The sequence below is a fragment of the Ambystoma mexicanum genome, chromosome 11 (genome assembly GCF_040938575.1).
Source record: "Ambystoma mexicanum isolate Mex_15411 chromosome 11, UKY_AmexF1_1, whole genome shotgun sequence".
Classification (NCBI taxonomy): domain Eukaryota; kingdom Metazoa; phylum Chordata; class Amphibia; order Caudata; family Ambystomatidae; genus Ambystoma; species Ambystoma mexicanum.
In genome coordinates this window covers 583,354,314-583,374,533 of record NC_090934.1, presented here as the reverse complement: position 1 = coordinate 583,374,533, position 20,220 = coordinate 583,354,314, and the positions used below count along the sequence as shown (strand labels likewise).

Sequence of the window (20,220 nt, the reverse complement as noted above, 5' to 3'; positions counted from 1 at the left end):
ACACTTTAAAACAAAACGCAAACTTGTTTTTGAACATGTAAAACATGCAAGCCTTACACAGCAATTTACTTGTTTTCCTGCAGAACAAACAATACAACGAAATCCATTCATTTTTAAATAACGTACTTTTTAATGCTCACATTTCTAATTCTACAAGGAAGCATTTCGGTCACTATTACCGTGAGTTTGTTTCGAGGTCAGTGTATGTATTTTTATCGTTTTACCAAATCTGTTTATTTGCATCACTATTCCTGCATATGGTGTTTATAAATTATAAAGAAAACAAAGTCATGCAATTGTCATTTGTATGGGTGCATACATTTTAGCCGAAGGCAAGTAGGGGTGGCCATGTCCCCGCTAGTCACCCATTTGGAGCAAGCATGTGGATGGGTGTAGAGAGGAACATTTGGTGCTTTTATCCTGGATTACACGGGCATTCTGAAAATGTGCTAGTGGAACAAAAACCTCTCATGCATGTTGAACCTGATTAAATGTCGCCTTCGTACATTCACCAATATGGCCACTAGATGGGGTTATTCGCGCACAATGGTAATGAGTTGAGAAAAAAGTACGGTACGCCCCCAGCAATCACACGGCCATTCTAGCACAATTACCTTTCAATTAAGAAAGCAACAGTGGTTCGAGCAGCATTTCCCTAGCGCAGCAGATGTGTGGCTATAACTGCAGGCGACGAATTCCACCTAACGTACCATTAACATAGAAGGCAATTTACGGACTGCAGCATTCTGAAGTGCACAAGTTCCAAACCTGACGTGCCGTTTAACTCATCTAAAGTCGATATGACGGAGGCAAAAGGAACTGCATACGGAAGTGGCTGTCGCAGGAAGCACTGTTAAGAAACGATCTCATAAAAACAGTATTCGTATATTTCACATAATTAAATTACAGCACTTGGCATAGCTATTTTAAAACAAAATTGTTTATTATAATACAAACCTCTCAAATAATCGCCTAAAACAATCTCTTTGAAACTCGCAAAGCTGACTGATACCAAGGTAATGCGTGGAGTGTAACGTTGGATCTGACCCACGAAGCACGACCCAGTGTATTGACCTTTGCAGCTACGCTTGTTCCTTTGGTGCTTGCTAACGGACGGCCACTCAACGCTGTAAAATTGCACTATACGCAAGTCTCTTCCACTTGCTTTTCAATCCATGCTGAGGCCATTCAATCCACCATGGCCGACAAACACAATCTCTAGATACTCTTATTGGGAAGAGATAGGACTCGTGAACACATTGTCTATTGACGACATTTGCCACCTTTGCTCTCCCTTCCTCAATGGTGGTCAGAATGAAAGTCCAGATCCATCTTTGGCCACCATAAAGTCTGGCTGAATATTCAGCAAGGAGCACACCTGAGAAAGATAAAAATCGGGGATAAAATGAGACGTTTTTGCCACACAGTGATCATAAACAGCACACACTGGAAACAGGACGCTTTATATGAAGTTCTGCATGCGGGGCGAACACAGTAGGATGCACCTGCATCTAACTTGTATATATGGAACGGACGGACATTTAACACAAACGCAATGTTTTACAGCTAGACACATACTTGGCTACAATAATACTAAGACAATTCACTAATGAAGACAGATTAACCCAATCCACAGTAGAAATCAACGAGCAATCAGACACGTCAAATTAACCGTGCTATTCTACAAATCATTAAGAGATTAGTCTGAGAAAGCCCAGCGGCTTTGCTACAAAACATTAAGAAACTAGCCTTGTCAAAGCCCAGCGGACGAAACGGATGGCCATGCAGTCAGCCTTTTTCTAATTCAAACAGTGTCTCTCAAAAACAATATCTTGCTTTCCAATACAATGTGTGCAATAGGAAATTAATCACATTTACATACCCATGCAACACAAACATACTATTACTTACGCAATCACAGGGATTTTGTGATGAAACGATGATCCCCACATTTTATGAATAATATGTATTTCGTGAGGCAACACGCCACTCATTAAAACAAAACATTCATCCAGTTTTGGTTTACATAACTTTGTTGAGAAGCTCTTGCACCGGAAACATACAGTCTTTATATTAACCTAGCACAGGGTTGTATGTTAGGGTTTCCATAACTCTGCTGCTTCCTACAGTGTGCATCCTACAACTAAACTTCAAATATGTAGCACAGACTCCTAGGCCAGGCAACCCAATTGGATGTATAACCTGTTGCAGCAGTTCTTTGCTTTAGTTTAGCTAAATATCAGCAAGCGACCACCCCATGGCACAACTAGGGCTTGTCAGGGCAGGGTGGGGTGGGGGTCGGGGTCGGCAACAGACTGGGCAATGGCCCAGGTAAGGGCTCAGCAGGGTCAGCCTGTTAAATTTCCCACCTTGGCGAGAAGCCAGCCTTTTATGATGAACAGACAGCAGCACTGCTAGACAGAGGTAGGCCAGCCCTGCCCAGACCCATATCACCCCCCCCCGCCCATTATGCAGCCAGCGGCTTAATACACTGCTCATTTTTTTTTTTAAAGCAGGGACTCGTCTTCCAAATCAGCATCTTTTTGCAAAACTAAGCATCCTTAAACCGCCGCACAACCTGGACAGTGGGATCCTCTCCCCACAGCATGGTGGAAGAGCTTCTTTATTTGCTTATAACACGCCGTTGACACGCAGGCATCTGGGCACAGAAAAAAACGAGGATACATACATATATGACAGGACAAATTCAGCAGGGCTAGGTAGAAAAAGACCAGAAGAACTGTGAGAGGGCACTAGAATCCTAAAAAGGACTCGTTTTCAACTGGTTTAACAATCTGGTTTTTAAGGCTTGGAGAAAGGTGCTGGCATTTCGGTCCAGGTGTAGGATACTTGGCAGTGAGAGTTCAACTTTCAAACCTATGCAGCCAGTACCGTAAAGGAGTTTCCTAAGCCCCTCGTCCTTTTGAACTTAGTGGTCTTCAAGATTGGCAGAACAGAGGGTGCGAGTAGGTTCATACAAAGAGATATGCGTTCTAAGGTGCCTTACCATACGAGGATTTGTGCACCAAGGAAGCCATCTGGAAATAGATCCGGGCCGAGATGGGAAGCCAGTGTAGTAATTGTCTACAAGATGAGATGTGCTCATGTCTAGGTATACATTTAACCACGCACACAGCGTCATTCTGAAGAATCTGCAGTTGTTTCGTGTATTTTTTACTAGCCCCCACCAATAAAGCGTTGCAGTAGCCGAGGTACGCGAGAACAATAGCTCGAACAATTGAAGTACAATTAGTTTCAGAAATCAAAGGCGTAACGTTCCTCAGAAATTTCAGGTAGTGGTGGCAAATCCTAGATGCATAGTTGGTCTCACTCTCCGTACTGAAGGAATCAAAGAATACCCTAAGGTCTTAACTTTACCCACTACTCGAATGGGACAGTCCTTTATTCTGAAACATAAGTATTCATTCACTAGTTTAGATCTTGCCAGGGAGCTGTCAAAAAGCAAGAGTTCGGTTTTTGCTCCATTCAGGCAAAGCCAATTCTCTGTCATTCAACGCTTTATGACCCCATAGATGGCATTCAGATTTAATGAATCGATGTTATGATCCCCACTGATTTCTGGGATCAGTTGGGTGTCATCTGAATAGTTTGTAAAAGAAATACCTAGGGTCTCGAGTAGGATGAAGAGGGGTCTGACATACAGGTTGAAAAGCGTGGGCGAGATGCAGGCCCCCTGTGGAACACTGCAGGTAATGGTAGCTAGTTTGGAGGAGGCATTTCACAACATACCGAAGATTGTCTATCATAGAGAAAAGATTTTATCCAACTGGTAGATTTGGGGGCGCAGTTGCCCAGATCAGATACAGTGGAGATCAAGCAGTAGTGATTCAGCAGATAAAAAGCTGCAGATAGATCAAGGAGGACCAGGAGACCTATTTTTCCCTGGTCCACCATCTCAAGCATGTTTGTTTGTAGTTCTATCAGATGGGTCTCTGTGCTATGATCGGATCTAAAGCCGGATTGTTTGCAATGAAACACAGAGGAAGATTCAAAGTGAGCCTGTAGTCGATTAGTGGCGACCTTGCTTTGTCCCAAATGTGCAATGCAAAGTTGGAATTGGTGATGGGCCTGAGGTTTTTTGCGTCCTTAGGATCCAGGCCAGCTTTCTTCACCAAAGGGGTGATAGTAACTACCTTAATGGCTTCATTAATTGAGCAATGGTTAAAGGAGGCGTTCATCAATCTGGTGAAGAATGGCGTAAGAGTATAACAAAGTTACTCACCGTAGGGACTACCTTACTCCTAGTCCATAGTCCCCTTTACTCCATATTTGTGGGACATTCCGTCCTTCGGGACGGGACTGAAGAACTTTTGTCAAAAAGCATAAAAAATGAAAATGTTTGTTGTTCTTCTCTTTTTAAGCCGGGTACCGCACACAGCCGTAACCCCACCCTCTTGAGCTCTGCCCCGCGTATCGCCCTTCAGTCCTTTTCTATTGCCAGGTCTGCGACCATTTAAGCAAAAATAGAGGATACTTATTAGAGGGTGGGCGGGTGGGCGTATGGAGGAAAGGGGGCTATGGATTAGGAGTAAGGTAGTCACTACAGTGAGTAACTTTGTTATACTCCTACGTCCTGTCCCCTTTCCTCCATACTTGTGGGGGATTCCCAAGTCTTGGACCTGTAGCTCAGGTCCAAGCAGTGATGTTTACAAAAGGCTGATGGGGAAGCCCACGTAGCCGCCTTGGTAATGGTTTCCCAGGGAACATACTTTTGGAAGGCAAAAGCACTACTTTGCCACGTACAAGTTGGGCATGAATGCCTTTCGGAGGTTGAAGGCCCTGAATGGTATACACTTCTGAAATACAGGAGGCAATCCATCGGGAGATAGTAGCCTTTGAAGCAGGTTTCCCTTTCGGGTCTCCGAATGTAACAAAGAGTTGTGAGGAGCCCCCGAGTTCAGTCGTTCTGTGACGGTAGAACTTCAGGGCTAGCCTGTCATCTAAATTGTGTAAAACTCTCTCTGTATCTGAGGCCGGATTTGGAAAAAAGACAGGCAATGAGATAGATTGATTCAATTGAAAATCAGTCACTACTTTCAGTGGGAAATAAGGATGAGTGCCGAGCACAACCTTATCCTTATGGAAGGTGAGGAACGGATGTTCCACAGACAAAGCTTGAAGCTCGCTTACTTGCCTTGCAACCTTCCATGGAAGGTATTTGAGATGAACCGTAGCCTTAGGCTCAAATGGTTTATGGCATAAGACGGTGAGGATCACAATCAAATCCCATTTTGGATGAGGGTTACGTACTGGTGGAAAAAGATGTAATAGACCTGCAAAATGCCTTTTAATGACTGGGTTCGCTAATGAAAAGGAACAGCTGTCAGTGGACAGGTAGGCGGCAAGAGCCGAAAAAGTAAATCCTACAAGACAAGAATGCACGAAGCTGACAGATGAGATATGAACGAAAGAAAGGAAAGTATCAAATCGTAGAATGTCTGGGGTGCAGCTGCTTAGCTAAACCCCAGTGACAAAACGGCATCACTTGCTCCTATACTGAGACCTCGTAGAGGGTTTCCTGGCCGCTTGGATAATGCGCATATTGTCCACAGACTAGTTAAACTGCGCTAAGGATTTGAATTCAGACACCAGGCCGCCAAGCTGATTGATTGTGGGTAGTGGTGCCACATCGACTGATTGCACTGGTGAAGCAGGTTGGGAATCAACAGCAATCTGATCGGAGGAAGAATCAACAGATACTGAAGTTCTGAGAAACATAATCTGGCCGGTCATCAAGGAGCTATGAACAGGAGAGTACAATTCAATGTATTACTGAGCTTGCAGAGTGATAGATGAATCAGAGGTAGAGGCGGGAAAGCATAGGCTCATGTTGTGTCACAGAATTTCGAGAGCATCCCCTAGGGAGGAGGCCCAGAGACCATTCCTGGATGCATAAAGAGGAAATTTCCTGTTTGTAGAAGTCGCAAAGAGGTCCACTTCTGGAGTGCCCCGTTGGCGAAAAATGGTGGAGAGGACCTCTGTGTTCAGTTGCCACTCATAGCTGGCCGCTGTTTGTCAGCTGAGTGAGTCTGCAGTCACATTGAATTGACCCGGAATGTGTACTGCCAGAAGCCAAATGCCGCTGGATGGCCCATTCCCAAATCTGAATCTCAAGGTCCACAAGAAGTGGTGTTTGGTGCCATCCTGCTTGTTGATATAAAACATTGACACCAAGTTGTCCGTGCGGATGCGGACCACCCTGTTCGTGATGGATGGTTGAACTGCTTTCAGCGCCAGAAATACAGCCAGGAGTTCCAAATAATTTATATGAAACTGCCTGTCCTGCAGAGTCCATAGATCGAAAACCTGGAGAGGATCCAGCGTCGCGCCCCACCCCAGAAGGGAGGATTCTGTGGTAATCATCACTTGTGGGCAGGGCTCCAGAAAGGAGAACCCCACGGTAACATTGCTGGTTGAAGACCACCATAGCAGATTCGCCGTCATGCATGATGGAACCGAGATCATCGTGGAATCCGAGTCCCAAGCCTGACACCAAGAGCTCCGAAGAGCTAGCTGAGCATGCCTCATTTTGAGACGTGCAAGAGGAAGAGCAAGTACACACAAAGCTATGAGGCCCAGAAGTCTCTGGAACCACGAAGGCGTCATGTGCTCTGACTGGATGAAGAGCCGACACGTGGCGAATAGATCCGCAATCCTGTCCGCCGTCAAGTACACCGTGGAGTTGACGTGTTCCAACGGAAACCCAGGAAAATCAGGTCTTGGGAGACCGTCATGGAAGATTTCTGCCAGTTCACGGACAGCCCAAGATGGAACAGGAGCTGGAGGAGAGACTGGAGAATGCTCAAAGCCGTCAGTGTGCAAAGGCTGCCTAGTAGCCAGTCGTCTAAATACGAATATACATGAACACCCTGTAGCCGAAGAAAAGCTGCCATGACCTACATCTTCGTAAAGACACACAGCGCAGAGCTGAGACCAAATGGGAGTACACAGAACTGGAAATGCTCCCCTCCCAGGGAGAACCGTAGATACCTTCGATGCAGCCTCCATATCAGGATGTGCATATATGCGTCCTGAAGGTCCACTACACTGAGCTAGTCGTCTTTCCGAAGAGAGGACTTCACTTGGCAGGGCGTGATCATCTTGAATTTCTCTTGGGGAAGAAAAAGAGTGAACTGAGAAAGATCGGGGATAGTGTGCAGGCCACCCTGGTTGGGTTTGGGCACTTGGAACAGACTAGAGTAGAAGCCCTCCCCCTTGCTCCCCGAGGGGAATAGATTCCACCGTCCTGAGGTTTAGAAGTTTCTGAACCTCGGCTCTGAGGGAGGGTGTCCCGATCTGTTGTAAGGGAGGGTTGAGAGGTGGAATGGGGGGGGCAAGCGAAAACCCGCCCAAGTGATGGACAAAACCCACTGGTTTTCAGTGATGGTCGGCCCCACCTCCAGATGAGACGAGATTCATCCTCCCACCGGAGTCTCGTGAGACCGACAAAAAATACCATTTTGCAGATTTGTCGGCAGGGAGACTACCTATCCCTGGAGAGGAGGCTGATGGCTGAGAGAAGAACCGACCACGTTGTTGTTTTCGACGGGTGCCACCAACCGGAGGTTCAGTTCTGGCCGCTTGGTGGTCCTGAAACCTCCTGAAGCCAAAGAAAGATCAAGACTGAGACCCTGACCTCTGTGTATAAGGGGCCTTAGCTTGGACCTTCACCAAGACCGACAAAGATTTGGCAGTTTGGGTGCTCGCCTTGGTCTTTGTAAATTCCTCATCCGTAGACGAATGAAACAATTCCTTGACATCTAAAGCAAGGTTCAGAACTTTGTCTTGTAACCTTCAAAAACTTCATCGCATGGAGTCATGCCTGGCGGGAGGTGTCAATTCGCACCATAAGGCCTCGAGGGGGGATACCGCAGCTTCCAGCAGATCTTGTGCCAACACCCTGGCGTCCGACAAACCGGCTTTAAACTCGTCTAGCCTATCCGCAGGAATATACTTCTGGAAATCAGCCAAGTCATTCCACAGCCACAGATTAGCTGCTGCCAGGATGAGCTCGGTATTTGCTTGACGAAGTTGGAGTGCTGAGTTGGCAAAGACTTTATTACCCAAGCAGTCCAGAATCTTGTCTTCCTTAGACAGAATCTGAGCCGCAGCCCTCGAGGTTGCAGAGGCCGGCTTGGATTGAAGCGTGGCCGCAGCTACCACCGTCGAGGAAGGGAGTGGGCAAGAAGCCAAGGCTATCTCCTCAGAGGTGTGGAGCCTGTAACGGGCATTAATTCTTTTATTGATGTGTAGCCCTGTGTGGGGCTTATCCCGGACCTTACGGGCCTCAGCCAAAACGTCTGTCTGGAGGAACAGACCGGTGCACTCTTGTGGTGACAGGGTGAACGCTCCTGAAAGCACCCGCCCTCCTGTGGGGCGGGGTCCTCAGGTACTGGAATGTCAAGGAGTGCCATCATATCCAGGACCCAGTCATGAAATGCTCTGATAGAGCAGGGCTGTTCATCGCTATCCTGATCTGCTTGAGGGTCATCCAGCGAATCGGAAGCAGATGGCTGGACCGTCTTAGGTTTTAAAGTGCTATCCCGCTCTGCCGGTGTCTTCTCTATGGAAGACAGCGGACGTAGGGGAGGAAGAGCTCTGATGAAGGTTTAGGCACTGGTGCGGACAGAGCCGGCTCATATGGGGCAGACCCCCACAAACGCAAAGAGGATGGTTGCCAGGAAGGCCCATCACCAACCGGGTCCACATAGACCAGTGGAGCAGAAGCAGGAGGAAGCGAGACAGTATGAGGCAGCGGCATCAGCATGACAGTCATAAGAAGGGCAGAACAGATTTTTACTGTCCACTTAATGTGGCAACGGCTGCTCAGCCCCAAAAAGAAGGTTCCCAGCACCCGACGTCGAGAGCCTAGATGTAAGAATCCAAAATGGCTGCTGTGGACCATGAGGGTTGGGCCTGCCGCAATTTTGTCGATGCCTGAAGAGAACTGCGTCACATGTGTAGAGGAAGCAACCGCCTCCTCAGGCTGGTCAGTGGACTTAAGCAACACCTTAGCCTAGACGCAAGGATCCTCGGCAGAGCTGGTACTGGGGGGTCTTGGATGTTTACTGGACATCTTGGAGGTGGCCCCAAAATTAGCCTCCAGAGCAGGAACCTCAGCAGGGCTGGTAATATAGGAGTTAAGGTTAATGACCACCCTCTTTGCCGCCTTGACAGAACCGGTATCACTTTGTCCCTGAGCGCGGGAATACTGAGGAATCCACCTCACAGACAAGACCTTCAGAGCAGGTCCCTCAGTTTTGTCTGTCCAGACCTTCACCTCAAAAAGAGGAACCTCGGGTTTCTGCCTGGTACGTTTAGCTCCCTCGAGAGGGGCCTCAAGCCGTAGCTCGGTACAGAAAGCTCCAGAAAAGGAGACCTCAGGGCGTACCCCAGTTTCCAAAGCCACAGATGAATTGGGCTGAAGTTTAGCACCTGACAGGTGAACCTCTGAGCGTGATCCGGTTTTGACAGGTCCGTCGTGGGATCCCTCTGAGAAAACTCAGGTACGCCCGTTAGGCCTGCGAGGCACCTCAGGGGAACCCCTGGTAGCAGAGCTGCTCAAGCCCCTCCCAGACCTGGAAGACTCTGGGCAGATGTCCGCAGGCCGGGGCACCATAAAAAGTAAGGAATTTACCGGGCATCTCTTCTGGAAATGAGGTGGAGGAATGTTAAGATCGATTTCTGAACTCTGTCCTGGAGGGGCAGAGGTTCAGAAGGCCAGCCTAGTTTCTTGGAACAGGGTAACCTCTGGACAAGCCAGACCAATCAGGGTAGCGATGGCGGCGGTCAAGACTAGGTCTCAAGAGGGGTGAGGGTAACTGAAAGCCCGCAATGAGCACACAAAGCAAGGACACTTACAAATTACTCCAGGCAGGCGTTATATTAAAAACATAGACACATTTATTACAAGGCCTTTGTAACATCGACCATAGTAAAGAATCACGATAAAACTCAAGTAAACCAACACATCACAATCAATACAATATATATACAAGACCGAGGGGTCTAACGAGTTAGGAGCACGAAATATGCAGACCACCTAGATGGGGAGGAAAACAGGCAGTGTAAGTAATCGTTAGGCCCAGTTCGACATCAGAGACCACCTAACTAGAAGGAAGTCCGAGCCCTACGAAGAGTGGAGCCTTGTGCTCAAAAGTACCTGCACACGCGGGTGCCAACGGGCCAAGGAGTATCTCTTTGGGGGAAATCAGGCAGTTCAGAGAGGTGAACAAACGATGGCTAACAGACCTCCGCTACTCAAGCCGGCCTCCACTTGTGGGCAGAAGCAGGGCGTGAGTACGGAGAAAGGGGTGCTGCTTTTCAACAGCGGGGGAAAGCCACAGGCTCCTGCAGGAGGGAGACCGGTTCAGGGTATTGACTACTCACCGGTTCCCGATGCAGGCAGACCCAGGCGTCTCCGGGTTAGTTTCTTCGCTGGCAGGTTCAGATGCGATTAGAGGGACGGCTCGGCAGCGTGTAGATTCCGCGGCAGCAGAAGTCAGGGTCGAGGGTGTCCCAAATGCAGCGAACATGCACAGTTTGTTACCACAGCAGGGCAACTCAGCAGCCGCTTGTATTCCAGACCCAATGTACACGTCTCACTTCAGACCTGGGAACGCCAAGTGTACGAATCGTGTGAGTGTGTCGTGGGCTCGGATTTCAGCAGCAGCCAGACGGCGGTAACAGAGCAAGGTTCCTGTGTAGGCTGGTCAGTCCGCTGGATGGTCCAAGGACGTTTCCGAAGGCTTACGTACAGGAGTTGGTGGAGATGCCGAGAATAGTTGTTCCCACTATTCTAAAGGGTCGAAGCGCCAGTACAGGCCTTCTCGTACGATCAGAGGCAGAGGGGTCTCACAGGACGACAGCAGTGCAGGGTGCCAAACCTTCAGCAGGTCACCAGTGATTCCTCGACTCAGCTTCTTAGTTGCAGGATACTTGGCTCCTTTATCCTGCATTCGTGAGAACTCAGGAGATCAACATGGTAGTGGCGTTTCCAGCCTCCTCTTATCCAGGGTTCCCTTCGCGCCAAAACGGAGAGGACCCAATGGGAGATCTGCTCACAAAACACTCACACCATACGTGAACCTATCACGGACCACGGTGGTCCCAGGCATTCAAGACACACTAGACTCTCGGGCACCCAGGATGTGTATTGGGACCAGACATCCCAGCCCACATCCTGGAGGCTCACAACAGGCCTGTAGAAGCCCGCAAAAGCATCTGTGTTTCGCGGGAAAGTACATGCCCAAATAAGGATGGACCCCGGTCGGCTCGACCTGGGGAAGGTGAAGGGGCAAGACGGTCAGCGGACAGGACAAAGAACCTCGTGGTCTGGCCATTTTGGAAGCCAGGCCACCCATTTTGGCCAAACGCGAGAAGCGCGGTTAACAGGGCAAAAGGGAGTTCAAAACACAAAGAAACGATTGCTGCCACCAGTCCCGTCCGTGACATACTTGCACAGTTTGTTATAAATCCATCAAGAGTTTCTAGGGTCTGTAGAATGACTAGAGACCCAAGAGTGCAGCAATTTAGCTTACAGTGCCCTCTTGCACAAAAGCTGCAACATGAGAAAAGAACTACGGAAAACAACGTTTCCCGGTACTGACTGTCTTAAGGGCATGTCAGTTTCCCCGTAAGAATGGAGCTAAAGCCCAGAGGAGTGCGGCGGGAGGCCGCGCTTCTCTGGCAAAGTCTAGATCAGGGTGTAAAACAACAGCAAAAAGTTTGGGGGTTGCCACATGGAAGGAAAATTACCTACAATATGAAATCTTTCCTAACGAGGAACCCGCTGAAAGAACTCCCCCCACCGAAGATGACGCTGGAGTGTCCGGATGGAGAGGGAGACGCAATAGAAACACTAATCCCAACGGTGGTCCGCGCCCAGACACTCCAAGCAGAGAGAATGGGGATACGCCCCGCGAAGCGACGTTCGCATGAAGAACAGGACTCAAATCCCAGACGCTACGGCATAGAGGGGGGACTAAGCGACCGCAGAACTGGAGCAGCAAAGAAGGACAAATGGAACAAAGAAAACATTTCCCGGTGATGCAATTGCATCCAGTCCCAGAGAAAAGGACTAAAGGGCGATGCGCTGGGCAGAGGTCAGGAGGGTGGGGTTACAGCCGCGTGCGGTACCCAGCGTAAAAAGAGGACGACAAACATTTTCGTTTTTTATGCTTTTTGACAAAAGTGATCCGGAATGTGCCACAAGTATTGAGGAAAGGGGACGGGACATAAAAGTATTTCTGTTATCCAAAATTTTGCTGGGATAATATTCTCTCGCCAAGAGGTAGGGTGCATGGAACGCAGATATCTTTCCATCTCAAGATTCGTGATATGCTTGAAAAAAAAAACGTTGGTAGTCCATCTCTATCTGTGACCAAGGATGGTCGTATACATTAAGGACCTGAGCTAGTACCCAATTGTACCGTGGGTGGCCTTAAGTTTGTTCGCAAAGGCATGCTGAAATCAAGAGAGTCCTGGTCTGAAGGACAGATGGAGTCTGGGGGCAGGAGTGAACGCTTCTGGGTTTTCAAGGATTTCAAAAAGTTTTTGGAGTCATTGTTTAACCCAAGTATTTCTTTATTGAAGACATTTATCTTGGCACTGAGCTTGATTGTATACTCCCATTACAGTATTTTCCATTGAACCTTATTGGATGCAGAAGGGAGTTTTAATCAAGCTTGTTTTCTGTTTTGTTCAAAATAGAAAGTTTCGGAGTAAACCACTTTTTGAGGTTGGAATTTTACCTCACCAGTTTCTTCTTGATGGGGCGATCTTTATACCACATTTTTAAAATGACTTTGTTAAATGTCTAAACAAGAATTCCAGGCTTGTCAGTGTCTGCTGTAGTGGACATAATGTCTTGGAGACAGCTCACTAGATGCAAAAGTTTGATGTTTTTAAAATTACGGTTATATACCACCTTGATGGGTTTACATTTTTTTTGTAATACCTTCCAGTTGAATGGTAACATTTATTACAGAATGGTCCGACCATATACATGGAGTAGTGTCATTTATGTTTACATTCAGGTTTCTGGATATTACCCAGTCCAAGATGTTACCTGATGTAGCTGTGGGTTCATGGTTCTCTACTTTAAAATTAATTTCCAGAAGAACTTCTTCTAGAGGAGCTGCTTCTTTATTCCTTGGGTCGCGGAGCCATCTATTGAAGCCTCCTGCTACTAAAGTGGCGCAATTAGGGCCATTTGTTGTGTTAATACAAACATTTAAATAAAAGGTGCCGCGACTGCCTGCAGGAGTAGGAGGTTGTGTGGGCAGGGATGGCAAACTGACGTGGGGGATGAAGACAATTTTCATGTTTGTGGGATATTTTAAGGCAATCAAGTGATTGACTCCATGTCATCTGTACACCACTGGGTTTTTTTGAGAAAAAAAAAACGAGTTGTTTTCTAGTAGATTAATCAAATGAAACAACAAAAAATAACAGACTACACATCCCAGAATCCATTACACAAAAGCCCAGGACTGAAGAACATACGTTAAACGGCATGGAGTCACCTTGCTTAAGGGAATTTGATTTGTTTGGGGTTATGTGTGTCCTGAGTGGAGTTGACTATTGTAACTCACTATTTACGACAGCCCTGGTACCTACTCAGGCGGCTACAACTTCTCCAAATTGCCGTGGCAAGAGCTGTTCTTCGCCGACCATTTGGCACACACATGTCCCCTCTGTTGAGAAAACTCTACGGCTCCCTATGGCAGCTCGGATTATGTTTAAATCTATGTGTATGGTTCATCAAGCCTATTATGGCATGGGAGCAGAGTATTTGCAAGCATAATTTGTGCAATATGTCCTGGCTCGCGCCCTTCGTTCCCACTCAGCCCTCTTGATAGCTGTCCCTCGGTTTAGGCACACCCGCACTGGGGGTCGCGCCTTCTCCATTGTGCTCCCCCTTGATCTACGGAGGGTTGACGACCACCTTGCCTTCCGGCGTAAACTGAAAACTTTGCTATTTTAGAACGCACTCTCCTGTTGGTATTAGACTGTCCTTGTTTCTCCAGCGCCATGATGCCTTCAGGCGTGAGTGCGCTCTATAAATTCCGCTTACATAACATAACATAACCAGGAGTAATTTTGCACGCATATGTGTTATTTACGGTGAAAATATTGTATCTGCAAAGATAGAAAGCAATTATTAACATAGCCAGCTGCTTTGACTTGTGTACAGTGAAAATGTTTTCTTTGTTACTAATGTAGGTATGGAAATCACATTTACCTTCACTATTTGCCTAGTGTTGCAATCGCATGTCCAAGTTGCCATCATTTGATAGGTTTTGCCAGTATGTTAACATTCAACCTACACTTTCAAATGAGAGCTACGTTTTTGAAAAATAGATTACACAGCAGCTATAGACACTTGTGCGGCAGCAACATCTAGGCAAGTTCCCGTCCTTTAGACAATGAACATAAACATGGGTTAATGAAAATTAACTCCTGTTTGTAATATTGTGAGTACATTGTCTACTTATCAATTTTAATTACAAGGCAATAAAATGTTATTTAAATTGCAATGATCTAATGATTTTGGAGAGGGGATGCACTGTGGGGTAGCATTAGGGGAGCGGCGCTTCCGTATTCTTGTGTTTCGCCGTGTGCGCAATATTGTCTAGAAACTGCCCTGCACATGGGCTAAGCACACAAGGAAGCAACCAGTGTTAGTAGCCGCATCATTGGAGCAACTATTGGCTCAAAAGCAAATAACTCAAAGAGATCACGGACTCGTCACGAGGCAAGGAAGGTGCAGCAAGTTTTAGCGTGCCACTGAGTTATGTTATGTAAGAAGTTGCTGACTGTCAGAGAGCCAATTAGAAGAGCCATGGGGTGGACACCTGTATAGAAGCAATGAGGTCGATCAAATCAATAGGGACTATGTGGTTTGCGCAGTGTCACCAGTTCCTATATAAACCTCGTGCCCAACATGAGCACATGACGTTGTGTTTACATAGTCTCATTTTATTGTTTTTGACATTTTATATTGGATACAACTTTTTATAAAGATGTTGTTTTACTATATTTTGTATAGTTAGCGCACATTGCTTCAATGCGCATTGAATAACTGATTGGTTATTTATTTAACCAAAGATAAAATTACTAGAGTTCTTGGGTGCAGTGTAGGAGTGGGCAGGGAGTGTGACTGCTAGGTGGACGAGCCCCGAGTTGTTGATTTTTAGTGTTCTGTTAGAAGCCCTGTAATAATCCTCTTTCTCCAACAGAGAGCGCCCTGTACACACTAACACAAACGCTGATGGTAAATCTCTGACCAACACTGCCTTGGACACACACATTTCTTTCCTCTTCAACCAGCTGTTGCCAGAGGTGGCCCTAGGCTAATATTTCTGTGGCGGGATTGAGTTAGTTGGGGTGCTAAGCCTTCAAATGTTCGGAAGAAATATCGAAACGGCCGAAGCCTCACATACAGTTTTGCAGCTGTCCTAATTGGTATATATGTCCTGCAATTTACAGACATCTCTTTAGGTAAATATTGTGACCAATCAAAACAGAAGAGTCTATTATTTAATTAAAATGTTTTCTTACTGAACCACTGTAAGACATTATAGAGCCACAGCTTGCGATAAGCAGGAGCGCGCGAACAGCACAGAGTGGAAATGGCGGGGTGTCCCGGTGCTCCTCCTAGGTGAGAGAACTTTGGCCTGCCGGCGTAAGAGACCCTGAGCTCCTTACCAAGAGTCACCTTAACCTGGGGCAGCAGTGTGCCTACTGCGCATGTGAGAATAAAAGACAGTGGTTACTCACAAACAGTGTACCATTTATTCAGAACAGACAAAACGATTGTGGTCATTCTGATGTTCCCATAAAGCTCTTTGCTTTTATGCAAATCGCCAGGATTGGGTTCTAGATAGAGAAGCTGTGTTGCGCAACCTCGCCAGGGGGTCACGTCACTTGGCCCCACCCCCACCGTCCCAAATCCCACCCCTCCTAAGAAGTGACAGTTCTCCCAATACATGTCTTCCATTTCCAGCACTGCATCCAATAAAGTTGCTAATAATTAAATGGTTTACAATTGCTGGGCCTTTGATAACAGTGCATCCACAGGCACTCTTTATTGTCCGTGTCCTGTTCTGTCCGTCAACAGCCCTGTAGTCACCATAGCCCAATGGTCATTGCGCCACTGGCTGTTGCCCCCACTGTTTTATATTCCAAATAATATATCTTTTCACGCTTCGCTCGACTTGGAAACACGCAGCCCCGCCCACCACTGACCTCCCCCACCCCCGAACTGGGTTGTCCTCTTCTCACAAAGTTACATTTCATTCATAAATGACATCAAATGTAGCGGCAATTTGCTGCTGAGAGTTTTTGTCAGGTGCCACAGTGAAGCGGACGAGGTTATTTTGGGGCAGTCTGTGACATGCTCCTGCAGGCTTCCTGGTTGTCTAATCGGTTTTAAACACTTTGTTTTCAGCAATGCAGGCCTAACGGGCAACATGTATTAATGGTTGTATTAGACACTGATAACAGTGCAGTGTAGGCATGCCCCTAAACACACACCAGAAAAATGCAACCCACTAAGGAAAAAAGGCCAAGAGATTCTTGCGAGGATAACAAGTTTTAATGATACAAAAAAGACGCGTGACAGCAAAGAACTCTGCTGCCCAAGAACGTTCAGGGCAAAAAGGGTGCCAATATTCTCTATTTTCTTTTCTCTAATGTGCTTAAGGTTTTGTTAACTAAATGCACAATAAAGTAAAAAAAAAAAAATGTTGGTTGGTGAAACCCTATACATGGTCAGCCTGCTCTTAAGGAGATGCCAAGCCATTGGCCCCAGCCCTGTCCGTCCGTCCGTTCTCGATCACGTGGGGTCTGCTGGGCTCATCTCCGGGGAACCAACCAGTAGGCACTTAGTTACAATATGAGACAATGTTACTCTATCATTATGGTTTATAGTGAATTGTTCGACAGTCAGTGTCGAAATACAAAAGTTTCGACACAAAAGGATCAATTTTTTTTTTCAAATGCATGTTTCTTTTTTGGGCTATCCCCCCCCCCCCCAACCCCCTGTTTTTTTGTGAAAACCACACATTTTACTAAAGTCCACATTTAAAAAAAAGCATTCGAAAAAATGTTTTTCGATCCTTTTGTTTCAAAACTTTTGTATTTCAAAACTATGTTTTCGAAACTTTGACGGGACACCATCATTATGCTGTGCACCTGGGAGGCTTGGAAACTGGCATTGGGGGGGGGGAGAGGGGAGTCTTGAGGTCAGGCTAACCCACACATCCTTCACTCATTCGGTATCGCACCATCCGCACCCAAGGCTTCCACTCTCGTTTTGCCCTATAATGTAATCGTCCCTATACCTAGCATTACAGATCTTGTCACTGTGAAATGGCAGTTTTCTTTATGGCCAGTGTGTTTATGGTTGGTGGTCTGGGATCATTTACTATTGTGGAATTCAGGGGTCTTGGGACTGGGGCAGTTGTAGGGGCTGTAACTCAATGTTGGCTGGGTGGGGGTCGGAGCCTGCGCGGGCCTGGCTGCTATAATCGTGCTATAATCGTGCACAGCGAGGCACTTTGTACCGTCTCATGTCCTTCTGTGATATATTCCTTCTCGGGATAACACATATTGGCAACAGATGTAGAACAAAGGGAAGTTTCTTTGGAATAACAACAGTGTGGGTCTCTCTTTCTCATCAGCGCTTGGGCCTATTCAGGTTTGTTAATTGGGTTCGTGCTCTATCTACTGCACTGCCATGCAGGTCCAAATGTTTCTAAACATCTACAGTTCGCATAGTATTGGGTCTGTGCAGGGTCTCTTAGTTCGCCACCCTACCCCATGGCACATCACAGGTGTCTTCATGGGATTTGCCTTACCTTAAAGCGCATAGTGGGGGTGGCATAGGTTAATTTCCTTCCAAACAGCATTGGTGGCCATTTTCTCTTAAAAGTGTCAAGTGTTTTATATGCAAATGATGTGCAGCACAGTATGTATAACATGCACGCCTTCTCACAACCAAGGATTACAAGCAGATTGTTTTAAAACAACACCTTTTCTGAGATGAGTACGCCTTGAAGCTGTGTTCTAGAGATCACGTTGCACAATGTCAAGTGAGCAATAATACATAATTGCACGCATTTAGGTTCATATAAAGCCTTCTGGTGTCTTAGTGTAGATTTCCATCATGTTGCACATGGATGCAAAATGGCATGCTCTAAAATGCCAGGATTCACAGGAACGGATTAGAGTTCGGTTTCTGCATGTTTTTAGGAAGCAAGACTATAAAGCAAGTACTTACGTCAAATGAGAAAAGTTGGTAGCAGTTTGTCTACATTACTAGCTTGGCTTCACTTTACAATTTCCACATTTAAAAGATATTTGCATTACTATGGATCTATGGGACTTGCCGACCTGTGCTTCCCGACCTACATCATTGGTACGATTCTGCACCCCCTTTTTCACCTAGTTCTTTACGGACTGTGGCTGAGGGGGGATAAGGGAGTTTCTCGAATACCCCTTCACTTATCTACACATTTCTCTGCCCCCCCCCTCAACCCCCATTTTTATCCATTATCAACGAATTGCATTTTCAGGACCAAGTGTTCTGAAAAGGCAATTAACCAACCAATTGTTGTTATAATCCCAGCATTCCACCACCAGGAGGCCAATGGCACTGTGATGCAGTTAAGTGTACTCCATGAGCAAAGTAGCGAGCATAGTAGCTTTCAGGACATCAGCAAGGTAACTAGAGGGGCTGTCCAAACAGAGACAGGACTATGGGCTGTTATTAGGTATTTACTCAAGGAGGGGGGGGGGGCTGCATGTGATAGTCAAAGGTTGCAACTCCTGCAAATTGAATCAACTGTGTAGTAACAATCCACGGCAAACACTACTTTTTACCTAGTCATGGATAAGTGTACATCAAAACAAAACATGCACTCTATTCTTAGTACTATTTGGTACAGCTTTTAATATATTGCTGCCATATTTATTATTTTGAATATTCATGGGATAGCATTGCTATTTCCCTCTGTGCAGATGTCCAATTCTCTTACAAAACAACAGTCGTGGGCAGTGAGTACAAAGAGGAAATAATCCACTAAACTGCAAACATAAACCAAGTAAAACAAATTGGTACAAGGATATACTTCTCATAGTAAATAAGAAAAGGAAACCACATACATGGAAAGTCTTCCAATACATGTTGGCCTGCAAAGCGCAGTTTGAATGTACTAAACGTGTATTCACAGAAACAAGGCAAATATATTAAAATAACTAGTTTTCACAGATTTCTGGTCATTCACTGACCTTACACAGGGCTGGGTCCTAGGTGGATGCCTAATGGCTGGTAGTTGGAGATGCTTTGAGCCATAAACGAGGTGACTAATTCCTGTTTCTGTGTATACACGTTTAGTACATTCTAAAAACTAACTGCGCTTTGCAGTCCCCTTTCTTTAAAAATCCTGTTTTTTTATTTACCTTGCCTTGACTCTTTGTAGGGGAGACCACGCCTTGGGTCCAGAGAAGGCTGTTACCCACAAAAAGCCGAAACATCTGGTCCCACTTGTAGAACTTTGAATGATTCATTTTCGTGACGTCGACCTACCATAGGGTCACCCTTTAGCCTGGCTATGGCAGACCTACCCAAGGTCTTCCACCTAGAGTAACAACAACATTTATGCTCTATCTGGTTGTTAATGCTATCCCATGAATATTCTAAATAATATATATGGCAGCAATATATTAAAAGCTGTACCAATTATTACTAAGAATAGAGTGCATGTTTTGTTTTGATGTACAGTTATCCATGACTAGGTAACAAGTAGTGTTTGCTGTGGATTTTTACTACACAGTTAATTCGATTTGCATTGAAATAAGTTGCAACCTTTGACTATCACAGCCAGGACAAACCCCCCTCTTGAGTGTATATATACCTTCAGGACATCAGCAGTCTGTTCATAATGGGTTTTGGGAAAGTGCTCCTCCATTACATACAAGTTGCCACTTTCAAGAGGTGCGTTCCCTTCAATAAGCTTGACAGGGAAGTACTGGCATACCATCAGTAGCCCGAAAAGACAGGTATCCCGGCAAGCCACATAACAAGAGGAACTGTCCCCACCTCGGGGTCAGCAGGAGCCTCTATCCCAGTTTAAGAGATTCCCTTTTCCCAGCCATAACAGGCCGCTGGGGCATTTGAGTTGGTTATAAAAG

The 20,220-nt window shown here is 46.2% G+C and overlaps 1 protein-coding gene across 2 annotated transcripts in view; it reads right to left on the bottom strand.

The window, feature by feature from the left end:
- Nucleotides 1–922: 922 nt before the first annotated feature.
- LTO1 (LTO1 maturation factor of ABCE1) overlaps nt 923–20,220 on the bottom strand; it is a 552,752-nt gene continuing 533,454 nt past the window's right edge. For both annotated transcript variants that reach the window (XM_069623447.1, XM_069623448.1), the window contains one exon: nt 923–1,378. In XM_069623447.1, coding sequence (XP_069479548.1) covers nt 1,310–1,378 — 69 coding nt within the window. In that variant the 3' untranslated portion in view covers nt 923–1,309. The remainder of the gene's footprint in view (nt 1,379–20,220) is intronic.